Source organism: Doryrhamphus excisus, linkage group LG20, assembly GCF_037039965.1.
Source record: "Doryrhamphus excisus strain RoL-2023G ecotype Guam linkage group LG20, RoL_Dexc_Guam_v1.1, whole genome shotgun sequence".
Classification (NCBI taxonomy): Eukaryota; Metazoa; Chordata; class Actinopteri; order Syngnathiformes; family Syngnathidae; genus Doryrhamphus; species Doryrhamphus excisus.
The window spans coordinates 1,726,858-1,751,599 of NC_136376.1; the positions used below are offsets into that span (position 1 = coordinate 1,726,858).

Consider the following 24,742-nt stretch of genomic DNA (forward strand, 5'->3'; position numbering starts at 1 on the left):
TTAGACTAATCATTGTACATTAATGGTCATTTCCTGCATTGATTTGTGTCGGGTTGTGCAAGGAAAAGTGTGATAAAAGGCACAAAGCATATGCAAAGCGTATGCATTGTGTGCATCCCTCATTTATCGCGGTTAATTAGGTCCAGACCTGACCGTGATAAGTGAAGTATGAATCCTTATTTTAACAACACTACAATATTTTCAGAGTGAAAGCATAGAAAACCTCTTTAGGACCTTCTGGATACAGTTTTTAACAATATTAAAGCCCTCTAGACATGAAATAACCTTTAGGCTCGTATTCCTCAATTTAGCAGACATTTAAGACAGAAACAATGCTATAAATGTGTTCCTTATGGGAGCTGAGCTGTTCAGGGGTCAGAGTTGAGTTTCATCTTGCCGTATATTACGCCTGCCATTTTATGCTTATAAATGCCTAAAAGGAAAACTGCTCTTTATTTGTAATTTTGCCTTTCATCCACAGTCCTTATGTGAGACTTGAACACATTTCCCTTTTTGTGCATTTGAAAGATATAAAAAGAGCTAAAAAGACATGTTATTAATGCATGTGATGGCAGACACACAAAACCCATTGTTAAAACCACTAACAGCAATTTTATGAGTTTATATACATGCTGTGATGTAACAGGCACTTTCATACTTGAAGCTAGTAACTCGCCGGTGTGGTGTAGCGATGCGACATGTCACTACACCAGTAACATAGTTCTTGGGTGTAACAATGTTAATAAAGTCGCTGTTGCTTGGTTAATATGCAGGTCACTTTGGTTTTTATCAGAGGGCTTTATAGTCCGAATAGGTACAACCATTAAATGTAATCTTAGCTGCCTCTTTTTAGATGTTTTTATAGCTTTACAACACACAGAAAAGAGAAAGATGTTTGTTTGTGTCTCATAAAGATTGTGGATGATGGCCAATGCCAGTCTGTTGTGTAAATAGTCTTACATGACAGTAGCTTGACGGTATTTGACTTGCAAATGAAGACAAATGAGACATGGCCCAGTCCTGTGTGCTAGCAAGATCTGTTTATCCACAAATGTGTATTGGAACTGTGTCATCCAGATCTAGTCAGTTTCAAAGTGCTATATGTGATGTATAGCGTCTGTTACGCTAGACATATATAGAGTGGATTTTTGTAGTCTTACAAGTGGACAAACTCAGATCATTAGCATTAAAGCGACAGGCACACAAAACATTATTTCCCCTGTATTACAATATGGCGGTAAGACATTTTAACAGCAACATCATGCTAGCTTAGCAAAATGTTCAAATGTGTGTCGCTGACTCATTGTTGGAAGAGCCAAATTTTAATAATTGAGTTTAGTATGTTGTCTTGCAAAGAGGTTGAGACTTACCTTTTTTCCTCATAAAAACGTCATGTTTCACTCTGGGTTTTTAGAGGAGTGCTTGTAGAAGCTTTACATCAATCAACAATGGCTTTTTGAGGCACTAATTGAGGGGTAAACTACAGAGCAGCAGTGTGGAAACATTAGCTGTGGTTATTTAAGTGGTGAAGAAGTGGGAGTGAATGAATCACCCAAGCAGCGGGAGTGAAGGAGGCGAAAGTGTCGCAATAACGCAGAAGACCGAATAACAGCATCTGGGGAGCCTGGAATGGCTTTTCTGACTGGCAGCCATTTTTATTTCGTCCCGCTTCGCAGTTAGGAGGCCTCGTGGGTGGATGGGAGAGGTCACGTGATCACTTTCCTTTTTTTTTTTCCCTCCTTCCCACAGAAACACACCCACGTCCTCCTGCAGCCTCTTTCCGCTACGCTCGCCTCCTTCTGGATGCCGTTGTCTGCACAATGTTTCCACAGCGGGGATAATATTCACCTGGTTTACTTTTAAACACTTTTCTGGAGCATATTTTTGCAGGTGGTGAGAAATAGTTCCACCTCCGCGCCGCCTGGATAACTCTTAAGGTAACTTTTGGGAACTGTTTATCCTCGTGCGGGGTTAGCTACTTGCATAAACCGTATTTTTTTGTTGTTACTGTTTTTCTAACTACTAACGATTGACTTTTATTAACTCTGTAAAGGTAACACTTGCATTTATTTGGATGAATAACTACTCACTCAGTCGCCTTAAAGTGAACTCGTCGTGTATGTGTTGGTGTATCCCTCCACCCCCACGTCCAGGTAGCCCCAAAGGTGCTAACGGCTATTCAATGTAGCTCATTTACCAAAGGGCCGCCTTTTGTTTACTGTTGGCGACGCTTTGCAGTGCTTGCAAAAGTGTGGGATTTTCTCCAACTCTGCCCTTTTTATCCCTCCTTCTGCGTTTGTTTGTTAAAATAGGGGTCCCCAAACACAGGGCCGCGGGCCGGAACAGTGCCTTCAAAAACTATTCATATGAAATAGGAAAAAAGTAAACACACCTTGTATACTTTAATGTACACATTTATTGGATGGCTCGTCCTCGTGTGTCATAGGTAAGTTGGGGCTTATCCCACCCTGGACTGGTCACGTGTCACCTGTGTGCGTGATGTTCATTGTTCCGTCATTTTTGGATTAAAGTTTAAAGGACATCCCTTGTATGTTTTATGTTGCAACATGCTCGTTGTGCTGTCATTTTGGACTTAAGTTCTAAGGGTATACCTTGCAAGTTGTGTGTCGAAAGATGTTCATTGTTTTGGATTAAAGTTAAAAAGGGTTCTGTAATTCTTGAATTAAAGTTAAATGTATGTCTTGTATGTTATGTGCGGGGATAAGTTTTCGAAAAAACTTCAAATATCACTTGTATTATATACTGTGTGCGGATAGATGCTTGTTGTCTTGTCATGTTGGATTAAAATGAAAAGGGTTTACCTTGCTTGTTGTGTTTCGGACGGTGTTTGATTTGTTATTTTGGATTCAAGTGAAAAGGGAATCCCTGTGTTAAAAGATGCTTGTTATTGTTTAAGTTAAAAAAGGAACACTTTTGTGCAAGAAGAGGTTTGTTTTGCTGTCCTTTTTGGGTTAAAGTTGAAAATATTCCTAGAGCTGTGTGCGTAGAAATGTTCGTTGTTGAGTTGTAGTGGATTAAAGTGAAATGGGTAGTATTGTGGGGTGATAGTCGCTGTTATCTCATTTGATTTAAGTTGAAATAAAATTTGACAATGGCACTGAAAAAAAACCCATTGTTGCTGTTCTTACCCAAATACTTGTGTAAGACTATGATTTTTGGCGCTGAGCACTACCAAAAGCAGATTTCACAGCAAAATGTACAGTAAAACCACGCTGTGCCTGGCACTCGTGCATCATGCTATTATATTGTCTCTTGACAACAACCTCCAGGCGTGCGCCAATGGTGATTGAAGGCAGTATTAGATTGCTATGAGGCCCATAGAGCATATCGGACTATTTTTTAATTGTCTTTTTTTCCTTCATTGTCCCAACAGAAAAGAATGGAACAGCCGGCTCAAAAAGGTTGTTGAGACATGTGTGTTAATGAATAAAGTGATGCAGAGTGGAGAGTTATAGCAGGGGACATAAGATGGTTTATTGATGTTTGTGTGCTGATGCTAAATGTACCCCTTTTTGTCCAAATCCTTTTTATTAGATGAGTCACCATCGCGCCTTTTCTGTTGCCTTGACAGCATGTGAATGTGAAAAGCATGTTTTTCCCACTCTTTCTTTTTTTTCCCATCACTATCAGATTTAAAGGGAAGCGTAGGAGGCGGTGGTTGGCAAAAAAAAAAAAAACGGCCGGATCATGAGTCTGGTGGAGGTGAGGCAGTTGGCGGGGTCCCTGACCTTGTCCCTGTCCAGCAACGACTCCAAGGAACGCTGCTTTGAGAGCGACCCGGATAGCCTGCGGAGCCGTACCATGTCTCCGGACCTGAGGCAGGATTTTAACATGATGGAGCAGAAGAAGAGGGTCACTCACATCCTGCAGAGTCCAGTACGTAGTGCTGATACTTTTATTCTATTCTATTATATAGTAAGAATTTAAGAAAATGCCTTTTGTCATTTTCATGGTGGCATCATATTTTCGACTTGTTCTCATAGGGTACCCAGAATATTAGGAACCGCTGCATTGCAGTTCTACAGCTTCAATAGAGAATATTTTTGATGAATCTTCAAAAAGATAGGATTTCTGCTCTTGCATTGGATCCAAGCTAAAGCTAAGCTAGATCAGTTCTGACACTTTGAATGTAAAAAAAAAAATCTGCTGAGTTCAAGAAGGCGCAATGAACACATGCCAGCAGAGAGCAAAGAAAAAAGTTGAGCCCACACTCATCCGCGATTGCATAACAGCCCCCCAACAAGTGGCACTTATCTCATCGCCATGGTTACGCCAGTCCGCGAGGCAGAATGCTGGAGCTCTGGCTGACGAACATAGCACGGCTTTGAGATTCACAGGCACCCTCGGAAGGATAAAAATGAAGAGTCGGGTTTAAATAACAGCGCCGCCACCCCCTGTAATTCTCGCACAAAGAGGCTTTTCTTGATTTGTGACTCGTATTAAAGAAGACCTTTGGCGTGAAAAGGAGATCCCTTGTTGTGCTTACAGGTGTTCAAAGATGAACTGGAAGGCCTGATTCAGGATCAGCTGACAAAGGGCAACACCCCCACGGGTCTCCTGGCGCTGAGACAAATAGCCGACCTGGTCATGGCCAGCACCGTGGGAGGGGCCGGGCCCTTGACGTCACCCATCAGTGAGTGCTCCGGCGTGTCGGGAGGCTGAATAGCTCCATTCACCGAATTATCTTATTGCAGCAGAAAAGTTGTGGAGGGCATTGTCAATACGTCCATTAAGCAGCGCTCATGACCGCTCGAGCGAGTGAATCGCAGCAATTTGGAACGCTAATTAAATTAGCCTAACCTCTGGACACAGCAGTTATGTACCGCCATTTTTATTGACGTGTTTCGGGTGGATTTTGCACATCAGCAAAGCGTGAACTGTTCTGTCAATTGTGTGGATTTGATTGTCGATTCATCGCTTCCTGAAGCAATTGAGGCAAAAAGGGGCTGCAGTACTTTACTGTGACCAGCAGAGGCACTGTTGATTCAACTAGTTTTCTGTGTAGTAAAAGTGTGTCTTGTGTGTCTGTAGCTTTACAGTGTGACGCTCCAAGAAGCGCTACTGTCCGCGCTACCTGTGTCTAAGGTCATAAATGCAACAAGTAACAATGTAACTACACTGACATAGCTAACATTATAACCATGGTGTCATGCTAGGTTAGCAAAATGATCAAATTTACAGTCTGTTGCTGACTTGTAGTTGGCCGAGACTTTATTTTCACATGTGTAGCGAAGCCTGCTTGTTTACGGCTGGTCTTCATTCAACTAGTGTTCTTTGTAAATATGACAGAACAACAAGGCAATTTCCCCATCCTATATTTATATATATATATTAAAAATAAGTCCCAGGGTGGCACGCCGGTCGAGTGGTTAGCGTGCAGACCTTACAGCTAGGAGACCAGGGATCAATTCCACCCTCGGCCATCTCTGTGTGGAGTTTGCATGTTCTCCCCGTGCATGCGTGGGTTTTCTCCGGATACTCCGGTTTTCCTACACATTCCAAAAACATGCTAGGTTAATTGGCGACTCCAAATTGTCCATAGGTATGAATGTGAGTGTGAATGGTTGTTTGTCTATATGTGCCCTGTGATTGGCTGGCCACCAGTCCAGGGTGTACCCCGCCTCTCACCCAAAGACAGCTGGGATAGGCTCCAGCACCCCCGCGACCCTTGTGAGGAAAAGGCGGTAGAAAATGAATGAAGGAATAAAAAAAAAGTCCCATAGGAGTTTCCTGTCCCAGTGTTGAAACTTTGATGTTTTTGTTACATTTCTTTGTTTTCCCATCTCAACTCCCTGAAGTCCTCATTTCTGCCTGCGGGCCTTAATCAAGTTAAAAATGCTTGTCCTGAACTTAAATGCGTTAATGTTGGGAAAATGGCTGTGAAGTCAAACTGAGCTTGGCCTTTTAAAAAGCTAAAGTGCCTGTAAGTGATGTAGCCGTGTGCCGTTAAATGTCCTTATATGGCTGCGCCGTCCCAAATATCCTCTCTGGGAATTCTCGGAGAGCCTATTTCAGGGTTCACATGCCCCCCCCCCCGGGAGGCTTTAACGTTTTCCGCGACAAAAGCCAGTAAACATCCTTGTTATGTCTGAAAATGCACTTCAGTGCAAACGCTCCTTAACGTAAATGATGTGCTGGCGCCGTTGCAGGCTTGGGAATGGTATCGCCAATTAACGACTTGTATGCGGTGGAGTCGCCGTCCTTCGCCAAAGGAGAGAAGCTGAGCCGCTGCAGGCTGGCCAGTCTCTACAGGCTGGTGGACCTTTTCAGCTGGGCCCGTTTCACAAGCTCCTACATCACCGTGAGTGATAACACCCCGTGACAATATGAGTGTGATGAAGTGATTATGGGAGTACTGGAAAAAAACAGCTATGATTCCTCATACGAAGTTCCAGTTTTTAACCTAAGATGTCTTCCCTTTGGGATTAGGTGCGTGTCAATAAAGAGCAAGACCATGTTCTTATCAGTCCCAGAGGTCTTTCTTTTGCTGAGGTGACTGCAGCAACTTTGGTGAGTGCTCCAAACTTCCATATTGTCACTCCTTTACAGCAGTTCCGATATTGGATTCAATGTTAATAAATCGAATATTTTCATAGTGAGTGCATAGAAAACCTGTTTATGACTTTATAAATAACATTATTAGAGCCCCGTAGACATAAAATAACACCCCTATGTCGCCTTTACACTCCTATTCATTTTTTGCATTACAACTCTTATCCTGCAGGGACTTGATGTACGCAAGCTAGTGAGCTAGCCAACTAAACAGTTGGCCTCAAATTCATTAAAAAATGTGATTATATCTGATATATTGGGTAGTATGAGTGTAAATGTGACTATAGGGGTGTTAGTTGATCATGGTTAAAAAAAACGCATTTAGAAAATCCTAAAGATTATCATTGTAGCATTATGCTTTGCTTTGTTTCAGGTTAAAGTGAACATGATTGGCGATGTTGTGGACCAAGGCTCTACCGACCTGGGCATCGACCGCTTTGGATTCGCTCCCCACGCCGCCATCTACGCCATGCGACCTGACTTGAGATGTATCGTCCACGTTCACACGCCCGCTACAGCTGCCGTGAGTCGCTCCGGGCCGACAGTGACTAAAGCTGCTCTTAAAGACTTACTCTGCGCACCCCCCAGCCCCCCGCCCGCAGGATGCTCTTTAACGCCGCTTTGACCATAAACTTTAAAGTCGGGCTGTAAAATTCACAGCGTGTGACGAGCATTGCTGGAAAGGCTTTTATTTGACAGCAACAAACGTGTCTCTGTTTAGCCGCGTCGCCGGCGAGACACGCTTCCAAGCTCCTTCTTATTTATGTTAACAGGTGTCCTCCATGAAGTGTGGAATACTGCCCATTTCCCAGGAGGCCTTGCTTCTTGGAGACGTGAGCTGCTTCGGTTACCATGGCAGCCTGGATGATAGAGAGGAGAAGGTGCAGTTTCAGAAAGCTCTGGGCCCTACTGCCAAGGTACTGTCAAACTCCGAGGGTGAAAGACTCTTTTACACAACTTTCTTTCTCCGCAGCAGGTACACATGCAATACTAGCGCTGCCCGTGTGCCCTGTTTTCCAGGTCATGGTCTTGAGGAACCACGGGCTGCTCGCCCTGGGGGAAACCGTAGAAGAAGCCTTCCACTACATGTACCACTCCCAGCAAGCCTGTGAAATCCAGGTACATTTTCGCATGCGTGGCAAGCATTAAAGGCTGTGATTGGTCGGCTCAGGTTGTGATAGCAGAAGAATGCAAGGCCAGAAGCAAGTGCTAGTCACAGCAGTCAGACAGTCTGCTCCGGTCACGCTATCTAACGTGTCAAGAGGCCAACATGGAACTGCATATGCTGCAACAGAGGACAAATGGAAATGTTGCACTAATAATAACACAAAGCTTTCTCTTTAAGATAAGATAAGATATGCCTTTATTCGTCCCTCAGTGGGGAAATTTGCATTGCACAGCAGCAAGAGTACAGAATCAGTTAAGCAGTACAACATACACAACATAAAAAAATAAACAATATAAACAACCCAAGTACTAACAAATCAACAATTTTACCCAAATACAGTTTGCAGAAAATATGAAATGAGATGAAATATATGACCAGTCTATATACACTATGAGATCTTGCTAGTGAGTTAATATGAGGCATTATAGAAATACCTTAATATTGCACAGTGAATGGAGTCTGGAGTAACTATACTTAATATAAAAAAAAACAAAGTATTACACAGATATACATAGTGGTGTAGACGTCTATTGGGAACAGTGCTGGTTGTACTTTAAATATGTACCTTGTTTTTTTTTTGTTTGTTTTTTGTCTTTTGCCAGCCGTAAAAACATAAAAATGTCGCACCTGAACAGTTCTGCAAAACACCCGCTATATCTTGAAGGTGTTTAGCCAAATCATCACGGAATTTAGGGCCTGAGGAGCACAGGGTTACGTTGGAGCAGGATCGGTTAAGGAACATGGCCGCCATCATTCAAAACATCTTTAGTAGTAACTAATTAACTGTCCATAAGCCACTGAGCATTTGTGTAGTGATGCTAAATCTTTGGGAGCATCTATGTATGCTAACATGTCTGCCAAAGCTTTCCCAGTGCCAGCCCATAGAGGGCGCCAGAGTTCACTTTGTCTTGACTGCGTGGCGGTCTGTTCAGGTGCAGGCGTTGGCGTGCTCGGGTGGCGTGGACAACCTGGTGCTCCTGGACAGAGAGAGGTTCAAACCGCTGACTCAGGGCGTGGCTGCTGCAGGGGTGCTCATGAGCAACGAATTCAAGTGGAAAGTAGGAGAGGCCGAGTTCGAGTCCCTGATGAGGATGCTGGACAACCTAGTGAGTCAAGCCTGGTGTTTTCAGAATGAAAGTGCGTTTGGCAGTCGATACCACAAAGTAGTTATTTAGAAAGCAGAAGCACGAGCGAGCTTCAGAAATTCTTCTTTTCAGTCTATTTAAACTCTTATTCCTCGGTGTCCACTTAGACACATTCTGACTGCTGGGGAGATGAATTCAGCTTGTTAGCTTTCAAAAGAGCCCAAAGCCATGCCTCTTTCACTACTCCACCACTCCAAATTGTTCAAGGGCAGCTGATGTGTTCTTGACGGCGTTTTAGCCCAGAAAAATCCCACAATTCTAAGACGTTCAAGAAAGGACTGCATCCATTTGAAAAAAAATCTTATACTCTACGTTGTAAAGCTGAAGTTAAAAAAGCTGAAGCTGAAGGCCAGCAGCAGAGTAAAGTACTAATATTCAAGGGGGAATGTAGTATCACAGGATTCAAGTTGCGATGCGATGAGAAGACTACAATTTCAGAGTTAGAGTGATTATGACCGAAAGTCGTAACTTTAGGAGAATATGAAACAATAAAAATCACAACTGCAGGAGAACATTCTTGTAGTCTGATGAGAATAAAGTTGTATTTTCATAAGGAAAAAAATTACAAAACAAATTTTTGAAATCACAATTTGGTGAGAGTTTAGTTTAGTTATTTGGAGAAAATAAATTAAATAATAATAATAATACATTTAAAAAAATTATAATTGATTAGGCTAAATATTGTGAAACCATAAAACCCATTAGATTAAAGTTTTTGTAGTGATTTTTATGAGGGGAAAAATCATTTTAGGAGAAAAACTAAATCCTGGTTTTATGATCATAAAGTTGTATCTAAAACCTAATAAGTTGAGAATTGTATGACAATAAAATTATCGTTTTAGGTGAAAATAAAAAAATCTGAATTTTGAAAAAGTTGCGCAATTTTTTTAGAATTTAAAAAACAAAATCATTTTTGAAAATCACAATTTAATGAGCTAGAATTTTACCAAGTTTAGTTTTAGAAAGAAAAAATAGTAAGAGAAAATAAATAGTATCTAATAAAAAATGATTATTATAAATATCATGACAAACAAAATAGTAAAAATCACAATCAATCTTTTGTTTTTAAGAAATAACTAACTTAGGAGATCAAATTTGATGAGGTTTAGGAGTTGCATAATTTTAGGATAAAATGAATCTACAAAAATCCCAATTGTGCTTTTATGAGAAGGTGCAGGTGAAGTCTCCATGTCCCTACAGGGCTACAGAACGGGCCACTCCTACAGGAACCCCATCATCCGGGAAAAGCCCAGGTCCAAGAACGACGTGGAGATCCCCGCCACGGTGTCCATGGTGATGCCAGAGGACAGCGAGTCGGGTCTGTGCAGCCCCTTCAAGTTCCTGGTGCAGAAGCAGCAGCGGGAGCGAACCAGATGGCTCAACTCGCCCAACAGCTACCTGAGGGTGGACGTGCCGGAACGGTCGCCCAGCGGGGACGTCAGCCCCAGAACCAAAACCATGGTGGGTCTCGCTCATGTCATCTTTTGGATTAGCCTGCCATCTTGTGGCCTGCTTGAGAAGTGCGCTTTTAAAACATATTTGTGCCTCAGTGGATGAAGTCTTCAGAGCCGGGCAAGAGCGTGGGCACCCCCATAAAGATTGAAGACCCCAACCAATTTGTCCCACTAAACACTGACCCCACAGAGGTTTTACACAAGAGGAACCGGGTATGTTAAAATGTGAGCTTGTACGTGAGAACATCCATCTTTGACAGCAGATTTTCCTTTTAGATGAAAGAGCAGCACAGAGGAGACCAGATGACAGCAGGTCCCAAGTCCCAGTTACTAGCAGGCATTGTGGTGGACACCATACCGGGACCAGTGAGTGAATGGAAAGATGCGAGAGATGTCTTCCTCCTGTTCCTTTAGGCCGATGCCAGTTGATGCTCTCATCCACGTATAGGCTTTCATCATCGAGGATGAGGAGCACACTCGCTCTCTTCCCCCGAATCCTTTCAACCATCTGACGGAGGCGGTGCTGGAGGAGTACAAGAACATGGTGGAACGCAAGCAACAAGGCCAAGACGGTACTCTTCTTTTCTCTCTGTGTCGCCCGTTTTTATTGTGATTTCTGAAGCCCTTTGCATCCACTTTTCATAACCAACGTCCTCTTTGCAGAAGACGAAGACGCCACCGACGCAGACGAGATGACCACCTTTGATGGCTCGACCATCTCCCTCTCCCTTTCTCCCATCATGACGCCAACCAAGCAAGGTAACCATAGTCATACTAATAAATAATAATACATTTTATTTGTATAGCGCTTTTAGGACATTTACAGTGAAGAATATAATAAATAAATAAATAATACTTACATCATCGACACTTATTGTCACTGTATGATCATAAAGTTCTAGCAAAAGCTACACGTTAGCTTCATGGGAGTCTCTAATATGTGTGGTCCACAGGTGTGAATGTGAGCTTTATTATTTTATCCTTCTAAAATTCTACCTTTTCCTTTATTAGGACTGTGTTGGAAAATAAAGTTTTGATCATAAAATTGCATCTTAATGAAAAAATTTCAGCTTTTTCAATTGTAATATTTATTATTGCTATTAGCTTCATCAAACATTAGCTACTACCACTAGTTTTGCCACACCACCGAGGCTAGCTATTAGCTTCACCAAACATTAGCTACTACTACTAGTTTTGCCACACCATCGAGGCTAGCTATTAGCTTCACCAAACATTAGCTACGACTACTACTTTTGCCACATCGCAGTGGCTATTAGCTTCACCAAACATTAGCTACTACTACTAGTTTTGCCACATTGCAGTGGCTATTAGCTTCACCAAACATTAGCTACTACTACTAGTTTTGCCACACCACAGCGGCTAGCTATTAGCTTCACCAAACATTAGCTACTACTACTAGTTTTGCCACACCACAGCGGCTAGCTATTAGCTTCACCAAACATTAGCTACTACTACTAGTTTTGCCACACCACAGCGGCTAGCTATTAGCTTCACCAAACATTAGCTACTACTAATAGTTTTGCCACACCACAGCGGCTATTAGCTTCACCAAACATTAGCTGCTACTACTACTAGTTTTGCCACACCACAGCGGCTAGCTATTAGCTTCACCAAACATTAGCTACTATTACTAGTTTTGCCACACCACAGTGGCTAGCTTTTTCAATTGTAATATTTAGCTTTAAAATTACAACTTCATTAAAAAAAATTACATTAAATTTAAAGTAAATGTTTTTTTTCATTACATATTTTTTGTTCTTGATTTATTTTTGCATAAAACTACTTCATTAAAACAATGCAATTTTTTGCATTTCTCCTCGCTTATATCAACTTTTTTTGGTTGTTGTTGCTGATTTGGTGTCCATCCTCCGCTGACAGACTCCATACCCAACGGGAAAGACCACTTGTCGGATCTGGAGGAGGACCTGAGCGTGGAGGTTTCCAAGCTGAGCCTGAGCGCTTCGGAATCGCTGGAAATCTCCACCGCCGCCACCAAGGACCAGAAGCCGGGGGAGGCGCAGACTCCGGAGAGCCAAACCAAGAAGAAGAAGAAGAACAAGTTCCGCACACCTTCCTTCCTGAAGAAGAGCAAGAAGGAGAAGAAAAAGAGCGAAGCGTGCGTGCATTAACGCAAGGGTAATGCCTTCTTTGACCTCTCCTTTGCCACCAGTGAGGGATGCAAACTAGCGAACGGCAGCTGTGAAAGCGAATGCAATGAAAGATATTAGTGGTTGTTTTGACCTGTGTTTTTAACGAGCGTTCAAGAGAAACTTCTGAAGCTCTGTTTTTGTATCTATATCTATTCCTTTTTGCACAACCTCCTCCTATGAATGTATCCTAAACCAGCACGCCCGTCGTGTAACAATGGCTACCAATTACACAGCCTTAGACGGAGGGAAAAAAAAAACATTCCAGATGATTTGACTATGGTGTGATAGCATTAGACGAGTGTGTGCTCCAGCTAACTAATCTTCTACTAATCATGCCGTGATTATAAAGTCATCATAAGCTGCTGCTTGTATTGTTGCTGCCATCTTAGAGACTAACCCACGAGTCATGTGACCTATAATGTGAACACCCCCAGGGAGTGGCCCCATGTAAATAGTTGGATGTTATTTTGGTATAATGTGAGCGTACAATCTTAATAACTTCTTTGAACACCTCCATGTTTTTATATGTTTGTGTGCTTCTGTTTTTACCTTTTAATGGCAATATATGAGATGTTTCAAGGCAATAGCACCTCCACTATGAAATAAAGCCTTGTAGAAGTATTTGGACACCTTTTTATCCCTTCAGATAAATAACAGCAAAAAGAAGGGGCCTCCTTTTGAAACAATGCGCAGTGTGGAGTGATAATTGGCCGTGTGAAGCTGTATAATCAGCCTTCAGCCATGATATGAATGGCTGTTGTCATGGTAATCCCACCGAGAGGGGCTGTGGAGACAAAGAGGGGATTTGGTGTCTCCAACAGGTGTTCATGTTGGGTGGGGTGGGGGGGCTGGGAGTGTCTCTGTACCTTCACCTCCCCCCATACGCAAAGATACTAAAAGACAACTGCAGCTAAAGAGAAAGACATTTCTTCATCCACACTTGTCCTGTGCATCTTCTCGTACAAAACACGTGGAGGACAATGGATGGTCCTGACGGCACCCTGGAGGTTCCAAGCAGGTGACACACGTCTGGCCTGTCGGCGGAGCTTAACCCTGCTGTGACCTCGGGGCAAAGTACACCCATTGTCTCCTCACAACAACAGCCTGGCTATTAGAGTGACCACACAGTGAGATCGCACTTGCTGCACAAGTGAGACCATTCCAATATTTATTTTCATGGCAAGATGAGCTATTGCTCTCCAAAGTGGTCGGGAATACGCGAGGTATGGAAAGGAAAAGTACACTTTTGTTGGAATTTTTCCCATGATCCACAATCCTTATGTGAGACATCGCTTTGTCTTTGCTGTGTGTTCTAAAAACGAGGCAGCTAAGAATGCATGTAATGGGACACACCTATACAGCGTTCTGAAAAAAACCTCAAAAGCGCCATTTATGTCATGTGGCCTGGGTATTCATCAAGGTACAGTGACATTGTTGTTAATGTACACCCAAAAACTACATAACCAGCATAGTGACACCTCAACACACCACAGCGGCTAGCTATTAGCTTCACCAAACATTAGCTACTACCACTAGTTTCGCCACATCACAGCAGCTATTAGCTTAATCAAACATTAGCTACTACTTCTAGTTTTGCCACACCACAGAGGCTAGCTATTAGCTTCACCAAACATTAGCTCCTACTACTAGTTTTGCTACACCAAAGTGGCTATTAGCTTCACCAAACATTAGCTACTATTACTAGTTTTGCCACACCACAGTGGCTAGCTATTAGCTTCACCAAACATTAGCTACTACCACTAGTTTCGCCACATCACAGCAGCTATTAGCTTAATCAAACATTAGCTACTACTTCTAGTTTTGCCACACCACAGAGGCTAGCTATTAGCTTCACCAAACGTTAGCTCCTACTACTAGTTTTGCCACATCACAGTGGCTATTACCTTCACCAAACATTAGCTCCTACTACTAGTTTTGCTACACCAAAGTGGCTATTAGCTTCACCAAACATTAGCTACTATTACTAGTTTTGCCACACCACAGTGGCTAGCTATTAGCTTCACCAAACATTAGCTACTACTATTAGTTTTGCCACACCACAGTGGCTATTAGCTTCACCAAACATTAGCTACTATTACTAGTTTTGCCACTGCACAGCGGCTAACTATTAGCTTCACCAAACATTAGCTAGTACAACTAGTTTTGCCACACCACAGTGACTATTAGCTTCACCAGACATTAGCTCCTACTGCTAGTTTTGCTACACCAAAGTGGCTATTAGCTTCACCAAACATTAGCTACTATTACTAGTTTTGCCACACCACAGTGGCTAGCTATTAGCTTCACCAAACATTAGCTACTACTACTAGTTTTGCCACACCACAGTGACTATTAGCTTCACCAGACATTAGCTACTACCACTACTTTTGCCACACCACCGCGGCTAGCTAATAGCTTCACCAAACATTAGCTACTATTATTAGTTTTGCCACACCACAGTGGCTAGCTATTAGCTTCACCAAACATTAGCTACTACTACTAGTTTTGCCACACCACAGTGACTATTAGCTTCACCAGACATTAGCTCCTACTGCTAGTTTTGCTACACCACAGTGGCTACAAGCTTCAGCAAACATTAGCTAGTACTACTAGCTAGTATACTAGTTTTGCCACACCACAGTGGCTATTAGCTTCACCAAACATGAGCTGCTACTACTACTAGTTTCGCCACACCACAGTGGCTAGCTATCATAGTGGCTACCATGGCTACCATCTCTTTTGCTGGTCATTGAGCTTAGTTAGCTTTAGCATTACGTTGATCAAGCAAGATGTGATCTTTGGCTGTGAGACCATGCTGATGTGTGTGTTGTTGGCCGTTGAGCGACTTAGCTTGTTAACTTCTGAAGGATATACAGTTCAATAATGTCTCTTTTGGTTTGTGTTTGCGGTACGGCTGCGAGACGGTGTTGAAGTTTATTGTGCTTGTTTGGTTGTCATGGAAATGGACACTTGCCGCGCGGCTGTGAGGTCATACTGATGTGTATTTTCCTGGTAGTTCGGGTCAGCTCGGCACTCTTCGAAGATAAGAGTATGATGTTGATGATGTCGTGTGCGCTTGCTGCGGGGCTGTGAGACGGTGCGTTTATGATCTCAGTTATCTCGATGGATAAACGGATGCTCTTTTGCCTGCATTTTGACCCCTCACGAGTGCACAAAGTCAGAACACACACACTCGCACACTCGCATGTGCGTCCTCTGTGACAGCCGAGCCATCGGTGTAATCCTCAGGCTTTTCAGATTACTCCAGTTGGGGTCACATTCTACATCGCGCTACAACGGGTCGGCTTTCCGGCGTGCAGATTGCATTTTTTTGTATATGTGTGTATGTTTGTGTGTATCCCGCATGTCCAACATTGTCGATTCCATCCCCCATGACATCCTCAGGGAAGGAAGGGAGGGTGTTACTCTCCCACAGGCGTCCGTTACAGGCCTGCACCACATCTGCAGCAGGCCTGCCATCTGCACCTATTGTCTGGGAGGCACAGCCCAGGCGTGCACGCATGGCTGGCCTTGTAAAGAGCAGGCCCTTTCCCCTCTGTCCTCCCGCGGCCCTCACAGGCTGCAGAAAAATGACTTCTTAATCGGCGCCACACAACACACGTCCACTCTCAAGGTTACTTTGTCTCCCATTAGGCTCCGTGCAAAGGTCAGGGTTCACGTCGGGAGAGTACGACCGCTTTGCTTCACCGTGCGTAAGCTGCTTTTAAAGTGCTCCGTCAGGCTCACATGATAAGTCAATAGTGCGGGAGAAAGCATGGCGAAGCGAGTCAGCTAATTATGATTAATCATCACCAAAGCAGCGATTCATATCAAAATACTTCATAAATGAGAAGAAACTTAGTAACAGGTAAGGTACGCTAAAATGCTCACCACCACCCCTAAAAAAAGCTAGCTGTAACGGTATGGGAATATCATTTTATAATATCACATGAATAATGTCTAATGTTATAAAAATTAAATATAATAAAATTAAATTAATTAAATAAAATTAAATAAAATTAAAAATAATCACTATTTTTGGGAATGGGTGTATTTTGGTCATTCTATGATTATTCCTGTTACAGTAACTTCCTAAATTATTATTATGATGTCATGTAACAGATGTAATGTAATGTAGATGTGATTTTATTTAGCTTGTGACAACTTATTTCTTATCACTAACTATAAATTTGTTTCAAAAGCAAAAAAAAAAAAAAACAAAAACATTATCCTTGAGACTGCAACTTTTTTCTGGTAGCATAAAATATTTTTTCCACTTTGCTTCCGGAAAAATTCCCCTTTGTTTCGTGTAACTTTTCAACTTTCGCCATGTAATATCGCCAAATTTCTTGCACTGAAATCCTCATAGTTTGGTTTGATGCCAGCGTTTCCAGGAGGCTAGTTTGGATGTTGGAATCTGGAACTGATGTCCTTTTTTGTAAACTGAAACTAAAATGACTTTGTTCTTTTTGCCATGGAATGACGCCACGATAGAGTAATAATAGTAGTAACGTAGTAACACCCACGTTGTGATCCGAATTTTCTTTTTTTTTTACGTGTAAACTTATATGACTTTATTTTTGTTATTCTCATCGTAAAACATCATTTTGGCGTACCATAGCCACTAAGTCTGACTTTTCGGAATATTATTCTAAAAATAAAAAATTCTGAAATATTTCTAAAAAAACATCTTATACTTGTCAATTTTTTTTTTGTTTTTTTAGCCATAATATTGTGTTATTTTTTTTTTGTTGTAATATTACAAGTGATTTTTTTTTTTACTTTGAAACCTGATGACTTTATTCTTGTCACATGACGACTTCTTTCTAAAGTAATTTTGCGTACTATAGCAACTTTTTTTTGTAATATTACAACTTTTACTTTCACAGATATACATATATAACAGTTAATTCTTGTACGAATATCTCTTTTTTGTACTTCATTAATCTTTTTTTAAGACTACATTGTCGTTATATTACGTTTTTCACACTTGTTTTCAACTTTATTGCAGCATTTTTAGACCTTAAAGGAAACCTATTATGCTCATTTTTCTACCCTTTGTATTGAGTTGTGGACTCCTATAGAGCAAGCTACACACAGTAACCCCCTACAGAAAGCTTTCTAGATCTTCCAGAATCTGCACCTATTCCTGCTGTATTTTCTTGGATTTATTCCAGTCACGCCCCACTCTGGACACACCCACTCCATTATGATTGGTCCCACTCATCTTGTACAACAAGGCTTGCTGTGACGTCACAGGGAGCCGGCTCATTTCCAAGTATTTGGTCACAGTTTTGTGATAATTTGACTTATTTTTTAGGGTGCCACCCTATAACACCACTTTGTGTATTCTATAGCGGGATACAAACATGTGGGTTTGTTAAAGTTAAAAGAGCTGCAGAATTGATTACACTTGACAATGCCATGTGTTCGATCCCGTGTATTTTAAAGCCCACTCTGCACAGACAGTGATGAATCGCCATTGGGAGTAATAACGGCGTGCTAATAATGTAAATGATGCTTTGTTACTCCTCCTCCCTTGCAGCATTGATCATGAGGATGTGTCGTATGGCCCAGTTGACAATGGATGCAGCGTGCATGCGTTAGTGGGAGGGATTATCCACCAAGTAGGGCAAGTGGCTGAGGGCTAAGGACTGCAATTCCATCCAGCCTCAGTCAGTCATCCGCTCAGTGCACACACACACTCGGGGAACAGGCTGCTTATTTAGCCACATCGGGCAAAATGGTGAAGTACGTGGGCCAGCAGGACGAGCTGAAAGCCGAGGAGCTCTCCGACGCCTCCGTGGACCAGCAGGATCTGGGAGAGATGTCCGACTGCTCCCTGGGCGACGTGTTCCAGTGCTCGGCCGAATGCTCCGCCATGGAGCACATCGATACTTTCATGAAGAACGTGCAAGTGCTGCTGGATGCGGCGCATTACATCGAGAATGTGGAGAAGAACAGCGGAAGTAAGTGAAGACGTGCATGCAGCAGGGGCGCACGTCCCTCGTATGCGTGGGGGGTGGGGTGGAGGGGCAGACAGACAACAATAGAGGCGACGACAGACGCGCACGGCAACGCAACGCAAGGCCAAGGATGAGCTCTATGTCTGATTTCACCTGCTCCTGGGAGAAATATCCTCACTTGGAGGCTTTAAACGCACCACAAGACAACCCGGAAATGGGGCTACATTTAGATACGAGGGTGCAAACGCATCGCTTGCTGCATTTGAGGCGATCGGACCCAATTTAAACTGCACTCTACTTGAGCTAACACGCATCAATTGCACGTTTTTTAAAAAATAACATGCATATATGCACATTAATTACCATAATATAGTGAAATATCGACTCAATCCCACCAATGCCACCATCCTCTTTAAGAAATTGCACATATTCAATAATTTAAACAACACAAACCAGTCTCTAATGGTAAATGTACTTTTAAAAAAAATAAATGTGTTTAAACACACATACATACATATATATGTATATATACGGACCAGCTACGCTTCCTTGTATGTTATTCACATGGTTTCCACATGGAACGGATTGCGACGTTGTCATTGGTCCGCGCCCATGTTCCCAGCGCGGCTAGCCAATCAGAGGGATGCTTTCATGTGACGTCACAATGTTACCGGAAAAAAGTTTGGACTTGAAGGCTTTTAAACGGAGCAGCTATGAAGTGGGAAATGGAGGATATTAGTGTCCAGAATAAACATTTTGGAGTATGGACTCGTGTTTGATGGTCTAATCTGTGTTAGAATTGTTTACGTCGCTTTTAAGTACTCGTAATGAGTACACTTACTTAATATTTAGGTCACGATACAAATACTAAAATATCGAATAACAAAAACGGAGGTACAAATCGAACAGACCTTCAGTGTTTTATTCAAAACAACACGAACCCTTTCCCAACATATTGTTTAATATTTTCAAGCTCCGCTTCCTTGTAAGTGTAACACGCATGGGGATGCCGACTTTTTCATTGGTCCACACACGTTCCACAATGCAGTTAGCCAATCAGACGCGCCTTCAACTGTGACGTTGACGTGTTCCCGGAAGTGGGACACGATGGGTCTTTTAGGCTTTCACGAGTATTTTAGGAGTAATACCAGGAGGATAAAAGTAGCAAAAAATATTTTGAGGTTGTATTTTATGACCGTAGTGTCTACAAGGATCATTTACATAGATGTACAGACTACACTTGCTTAATATTCAGGTCACAACATAATGCTAGCCAAGCTAACCTACCAAGCTAATCTACAACACGGGGTAAAACTCATCATAGCTTTTTTTATTTAAAATCCCACAGAATGTGAGCATGGTTATGCTTCAGCCTACCCTGCCAGCCAGATGGCACACCCACAGAAACAGCGTAAATTCAAGAACAGGAAACTGGATAATATTCACAATAGGTGAGTTAACCAGTGCAAATTATTAACCAATATTGTCTTTTTTATGCACAGTCATGGTTATTACTTTACATTCATAGATTGTTATAAGTGTTATTGTCATATTAAAATGTATTATATTTATTTGTCATACCTATAGATCAGCCCACAACGAACTGGAGAAGAACAGGTGAGTAATAGAATCCTACAGCATCAGTGAATTCATGTCATTGCAATCATTAAAACACAAAATGTTATCTTTAAGGACAGCTTGTAAATTCACCTTTCACGGGGCGTAGCCCTTAGCCATGTGTACCGTGCGGCCTCTGTAGCTAAGAGTGACGGTTCCTGGAGGACTTGAAGACATTTCCCCAGTCAGCAAATGTGAAGCATCTGTTTCCAGACAACAGAACTCCTCCCTCGTCGTCGGACGACGCAGCCATCGCTGGGAGCAGATGACAAATGTCAGGATGCATTAATGCCAAACTGAAATGTTGGGTAAACAAAGCAAGTGGAGTTTAGGAGTTGGATGTTGCAGGGAGGTGAATATTTAATATTTAAAAAAGCGGATAATAGATTACATCTGTACTTGATCCACTTGTATATACTACTATATATGTTTATTACGGTGCTGCTTCCTACTAATGGCCGCACTTCCTGCTTGTGTGTCTCCCCTGACAGACGAGCACATCTCCGCCTTTGTTTGGAGAGGTTGAAGTCGCTCATTCCACTGGGACCAGACTGCAGTCGGCACACCACGCTGGGACTTCTCAACAAGGCCAAAGCACACATCAAGGTGTGGTAGTCGGAAAACAATCAGCAACACCCGTACGGTGACACACGGACATATGACACTCACCCCCCACCTGCTGGATCTGGTGGGTCACTGCAACACTCGGCCCCAATGCAAGTGGTGTGGAACAGCAGAAAGTGAAACTTTAATGTCTTTAATGGGATCTTTATTGGGATATTGTACCGGGTCACTTTATATATTTCAGAAAAAACTGCAAATTATTAGTATGATTGACATGAATTTTGAAAAAATCTTCATAATAATCGTACGTTTTCCTCTTGTAATATTATGAGTTTATTTTCATAATATTTCGCTTTATTCCAATATTATACAAAGAGGTGGCAGTATGAAGTACAGTAGTTCTTAGTGTCAACACTTTTATGCTGCGTTCAAGTGTAGGAAACGTGCTGCTGTGTTTGTCTGGTCTGAGCAGGTGCAGCCAGCATGCAGGAAGAGGAAGCACACACACACACACACACACACAGGAAGTTCCACTTTCCTAACTTAGCTCATGCGTCTTTGTTCCCTGGCAGAAACTTGAAGAAGCCGACCGAAGGAGTCAGCACCAGCTGGACACGCTGGAGAGGGAGCAGAGGTACCTGCAGAGGCAGCTGGCCCAGCTGCAGACGCTCGGGGACCGGGACCGGGACCGGGTCCGCATGGACAGTCTGGCCTCGCCGATGGACTCTGATGAGCGCTCCGAGTCTGAAAGAGGTAGAAGCTTTGTATGCCCTCTGGACACTTCATTAGGAACACTCCATGGAGACCCCATCCAAGACCCGGACTGCTTTGCACAGATAATATTCATATTATCATATCATATCATATATCATCAAATCATCAAAAGGATCTTTGTTTGAAAATAGCACAGGGGTCCCATGATATAAAGGATCTTTGACGAGTGTTTTTAACAACAGCAGAGCACTCCTGTCACATTGAGGATCTTTGACTGGCATTTTTGCAGAAGATTGTTAAAAACAGCAGTGCACTTCTGGCATATAGATGATCTTTGACAAGGTTTTTTTCTCCTCTTTTTTTTGGCAGTAGGTCCTTAAAATCAGCAACGCTCTCCTGTCATCCCAAGGATCTTTGACATGCCGCGGTCCTATTATATATAGAGGATCTTTGACTAGCATTTTTGCAGAAAATTGTTAAAAACAGCAGTGCACTTCTGGCATATAGATGGTCTTTGACAAGTTTTTTTTTCCTTTTTTTGGCATTAGGTCCTTAAAATCAGCAACGCTCTCCTGTCATCACAAGGATCTTTGACTTGGCGCGGTTCTATTATTATATATAGAGGATCTTTGACTAGAATTTTTGCAATAGGTACTTACAGTACCGGTACATGCAGCAGTATGCTAATGTTGTATATTGAAAATCTTTGGTTAGTGGTTTTGCAATGGGAAGTGCACTCCTGTAATATAGAGGATCTTTGACTGGTGTTTTTGTAGCGGGTCATTTAAAAACAACAATGGAGGATCTTTGAAAATAGTTCTTTTGCAGAAGGTCCTTAAAAACGGCAAAGATCTTTGTAGTTTTTGTTTGAAAACAGCAGAGGAGTCTTATGATATAAAGGATCTTTGAGTGTTTTTGCTGTATATCATTGAACAACATCAGAGCAGTCCTGTCACATTGAAGATCTTTGACTGGCATTTTTGCAGAAGATTGTTAAAAACAGCAGTGCACTCCTGGCATATAGATGATCTTTGACAAGTTTTTTTCCTCTTTTTTTTTGGTAGTAGGTCCTTAAAATCAGGGAAGCTCTCCTGTCATTAAAAGGATTTTGACTTTGTGCGGTCCTATTATGATATAGAGGATCTTTGACTGGCTTTTTTGCAGTAGGTACTTATAGTACATGCAGCAGTATGCTAATGTTGTATTGAAGATCTTTGGTTAGGGATTTTGCTCCACTCTTGTCATATAGAGGATCTTTGAGTGGTGTTTTTGCTATAGTATGTCATTTAAGTACAGCTGAGGACTCCTGTTTTAGAGAGGATCTTTGACTTGAAAATAGAGCAGTTCTACGACATAAAGGATGTTTGATTTTTTTTGAACATCAATCATGTAATATGAGACAAAAAAAAACAAGAACGGCAACGCTCCCATTTTCCAATGTAAATAGATGATCTTTGACGGTGTTTTCTCCTGTCACACAGAGAGCGCGTTAGTGACGAGCTTACACGTGATGTCATTTCAGAGGACATTGAAGTGGACGTGGAGTGCACCGAGTTCTCCCATGGAGAAATGGACAGTGTGAGCAGCGGCGCCGCCAGCGACCTGGACGACCAGAGCAGCCGGCAGAGCTCAGCCAGCGATGAAGGATACTCCACCTGCAGCTTGCTCAAAGTGGCCTTCTCCGCTTGAGGTCAGCAACACTCACTGTGCTTCCACCTCTCCAGCCGCACTCTTTTTTTTTTTTTTTACGGCTTTAACAATCACCAGCCTCCAGCGATACACAACACCCCCCCACCTAAAATGTCCACCTAAAAGAACCAGCCTTAAGCTCAACTCGAAACCTGAATGTCTGTTGTCGTCCTGTGACCAGCCGGAATCAAACACACCTTCACTGAACAGTCACCCAAATACCACGGGGGGGTACAACTCCAAATCAATCAAGTTGATCCCCGGATAAACCAGCAAAAAACCACAAACAATACCAGCTTGAAGCTGACCGTACGGAATAGGACTCCGCTACATTTGCCTTGTGAAAAGTAAAGCTCTTCTCCGCCCTGGGAGGGGCTTCCGTGTCTGCATTCCAAAATGTCCTCGGGCTCGGAGCCGCAAGCATCACTTCTTTTAATTTATTTTCTATATTTATTTGCTTATATTTAATTGCGCTGCAGCTTGAGTGGGAAAGAAATGTTTGAAGCGACTCGCCCCCCCCCCCCCACGCCCCTTGAATGCATTCTCCCCGCTTAGAGCGGAATAAGCTATCCACTACTTGTCGAAGCACAAGGCTAAAGCAATAACGCATCCACTTTCCGTTGAGGTTGTGTCCGTCCAACATGGAATACATTTCACTCGTGAGAATGATGTCAAAAAGGGAGGAAAGAAAAGATTGTCAATGATTTGAAGAAGCTACAGTGCACGCGTGGCGAATGTTGTAATGCGCTTTGGAATCCACAAGGCTTTAAAGAAATGTCTGTAGCGTCAACCAAACACTTTTGGATTTGTAATATTTGTAATATTGTTTGTATGATCAGGAAAATTGAAAACACGCCGTGTTAGTTTGACACCGTTATTGCTTCAGATATATTTTTCCTTCCACTCGTGAATCCATCACCACCAAATTGTGTCTTATCGTGGGTGTATGACTCTTATTGCACAAGTCCCCGCGCTCACCCGCTTCCCCTCGACCCCCCCCACCCCCACCCAACGTGTTGGGAAATATGGAACGATGCACTATAGAATCATTGTGTTTGGGACTTCACGTGGATTGAAAAAGAAGAAAAAAAAAAAAAAGCACAGCCGATGTTTTTAGATTTCATTAGGGGTCTGATGTGACTGTCAAAATATGCTGCTGGTGCCCTGCTGATACTTTATGGATCCTGACGACTCCCCGGAATCCTAATAAATCTCTTCTTCCACCAAGACAACAGACTGTGTGTTATTCTGATATTACATGTGCTTTTAAAATGTTACAAAAATAACTTATATTACATCATTTTAGTAGCATGAAGTTGGAGTATTAAAGAAAAAAGTTTTTTTTAAGTCAGTTTTTTTTCAAGGGACGGGGTGATGTTATGGAAAAGGTTATATTTTCCGTTAGTTGCAAGAATAACTTTTACAAGAAGTAAAAATATATAAAGTCTAAAAAGGTGCAAAGTATGTTTAAGGAAGGTTATGGAAATAAAGTCATGATACTACAAAAATAACATTTACAAAGAATATTTTAGAAGAAATGCAGAAAATTGGGGGAAATATGTAAAAATTGTAATATCAATAGGCCTTTACACCTGCAGTATATGACAAAGAGATATATATATATCATATCTACGTGTTTCCGGATAAAATATCAAAGCGGTAAAGTTGCATCCATTCATTT

At 42.2% G+C, this 24,742-nt stretch overlaps 2 protein-coding genes across 2 annotated transcripts; both read left to right on the forward strand.

Annotated features, from left to right (window-relative positions):
* The first annotated feature begins 1,673 nt into the window (after positions 1-1,673).
* Positions 1,674-13,132, forward strand: LOC131107931 (gamma-adducin). The gene is made up of 15 exons (XM_058058454.2): positions 1,674-1,937; positions 3,652-3,897; positions 4,510-4,654; positions 6,171-6,322; positions 6,451-6,531; positions 6,947-7,096; positions 7,347-7,490; positions 7,594-7,692; positions 8,674-8,847; positions 10,087-10,347; positions 10,437-10,553; positions 10,617-10,706; positions 10,789-10,912; positions 11,004-11,099; positions 12,240-13,132. The coding sequence occupies exons 2-15, from the start codon at positions 3,709-3,711 to the stop codon at positions 12,488-12,490; spliced, it is 2,073 nt and encodes a 690-aa protein (XP_057914437.2). The 5' UTR covers positions 1,674-1,937; positions 3,652-3,708; the 3' UTR covers positions 12,491-13,132.
* A 5,049-nt stretch (positions 13,133-18,181) lies between these two features.
* On the forward strand, positions 18,182-24,306 carry LOC131107932 (max-interacting protein 1-like). The gene is made up of 6 exons (XM_078787212.1): positions 18,182-18,480; positions 19,826-19,928; positions 20,065-20,094; positions 20,586-20,700; positions 21,231-21,411; positions 22,895-24,306. Exons 1-6 carry the CDS (start codon positions 18,255-18,257, stop codon positions 23,059-23,061), a joined length of 822 nt encoding a protein of 273 aa, XP_078643338.1. The 5' UTR covers positions 18,182-18,254; the 3' UTR covers positions 23,062-24,306.
* The last annotated feature ends 436 nt before the right edge of the window (positions 24,307-24,742 follow it).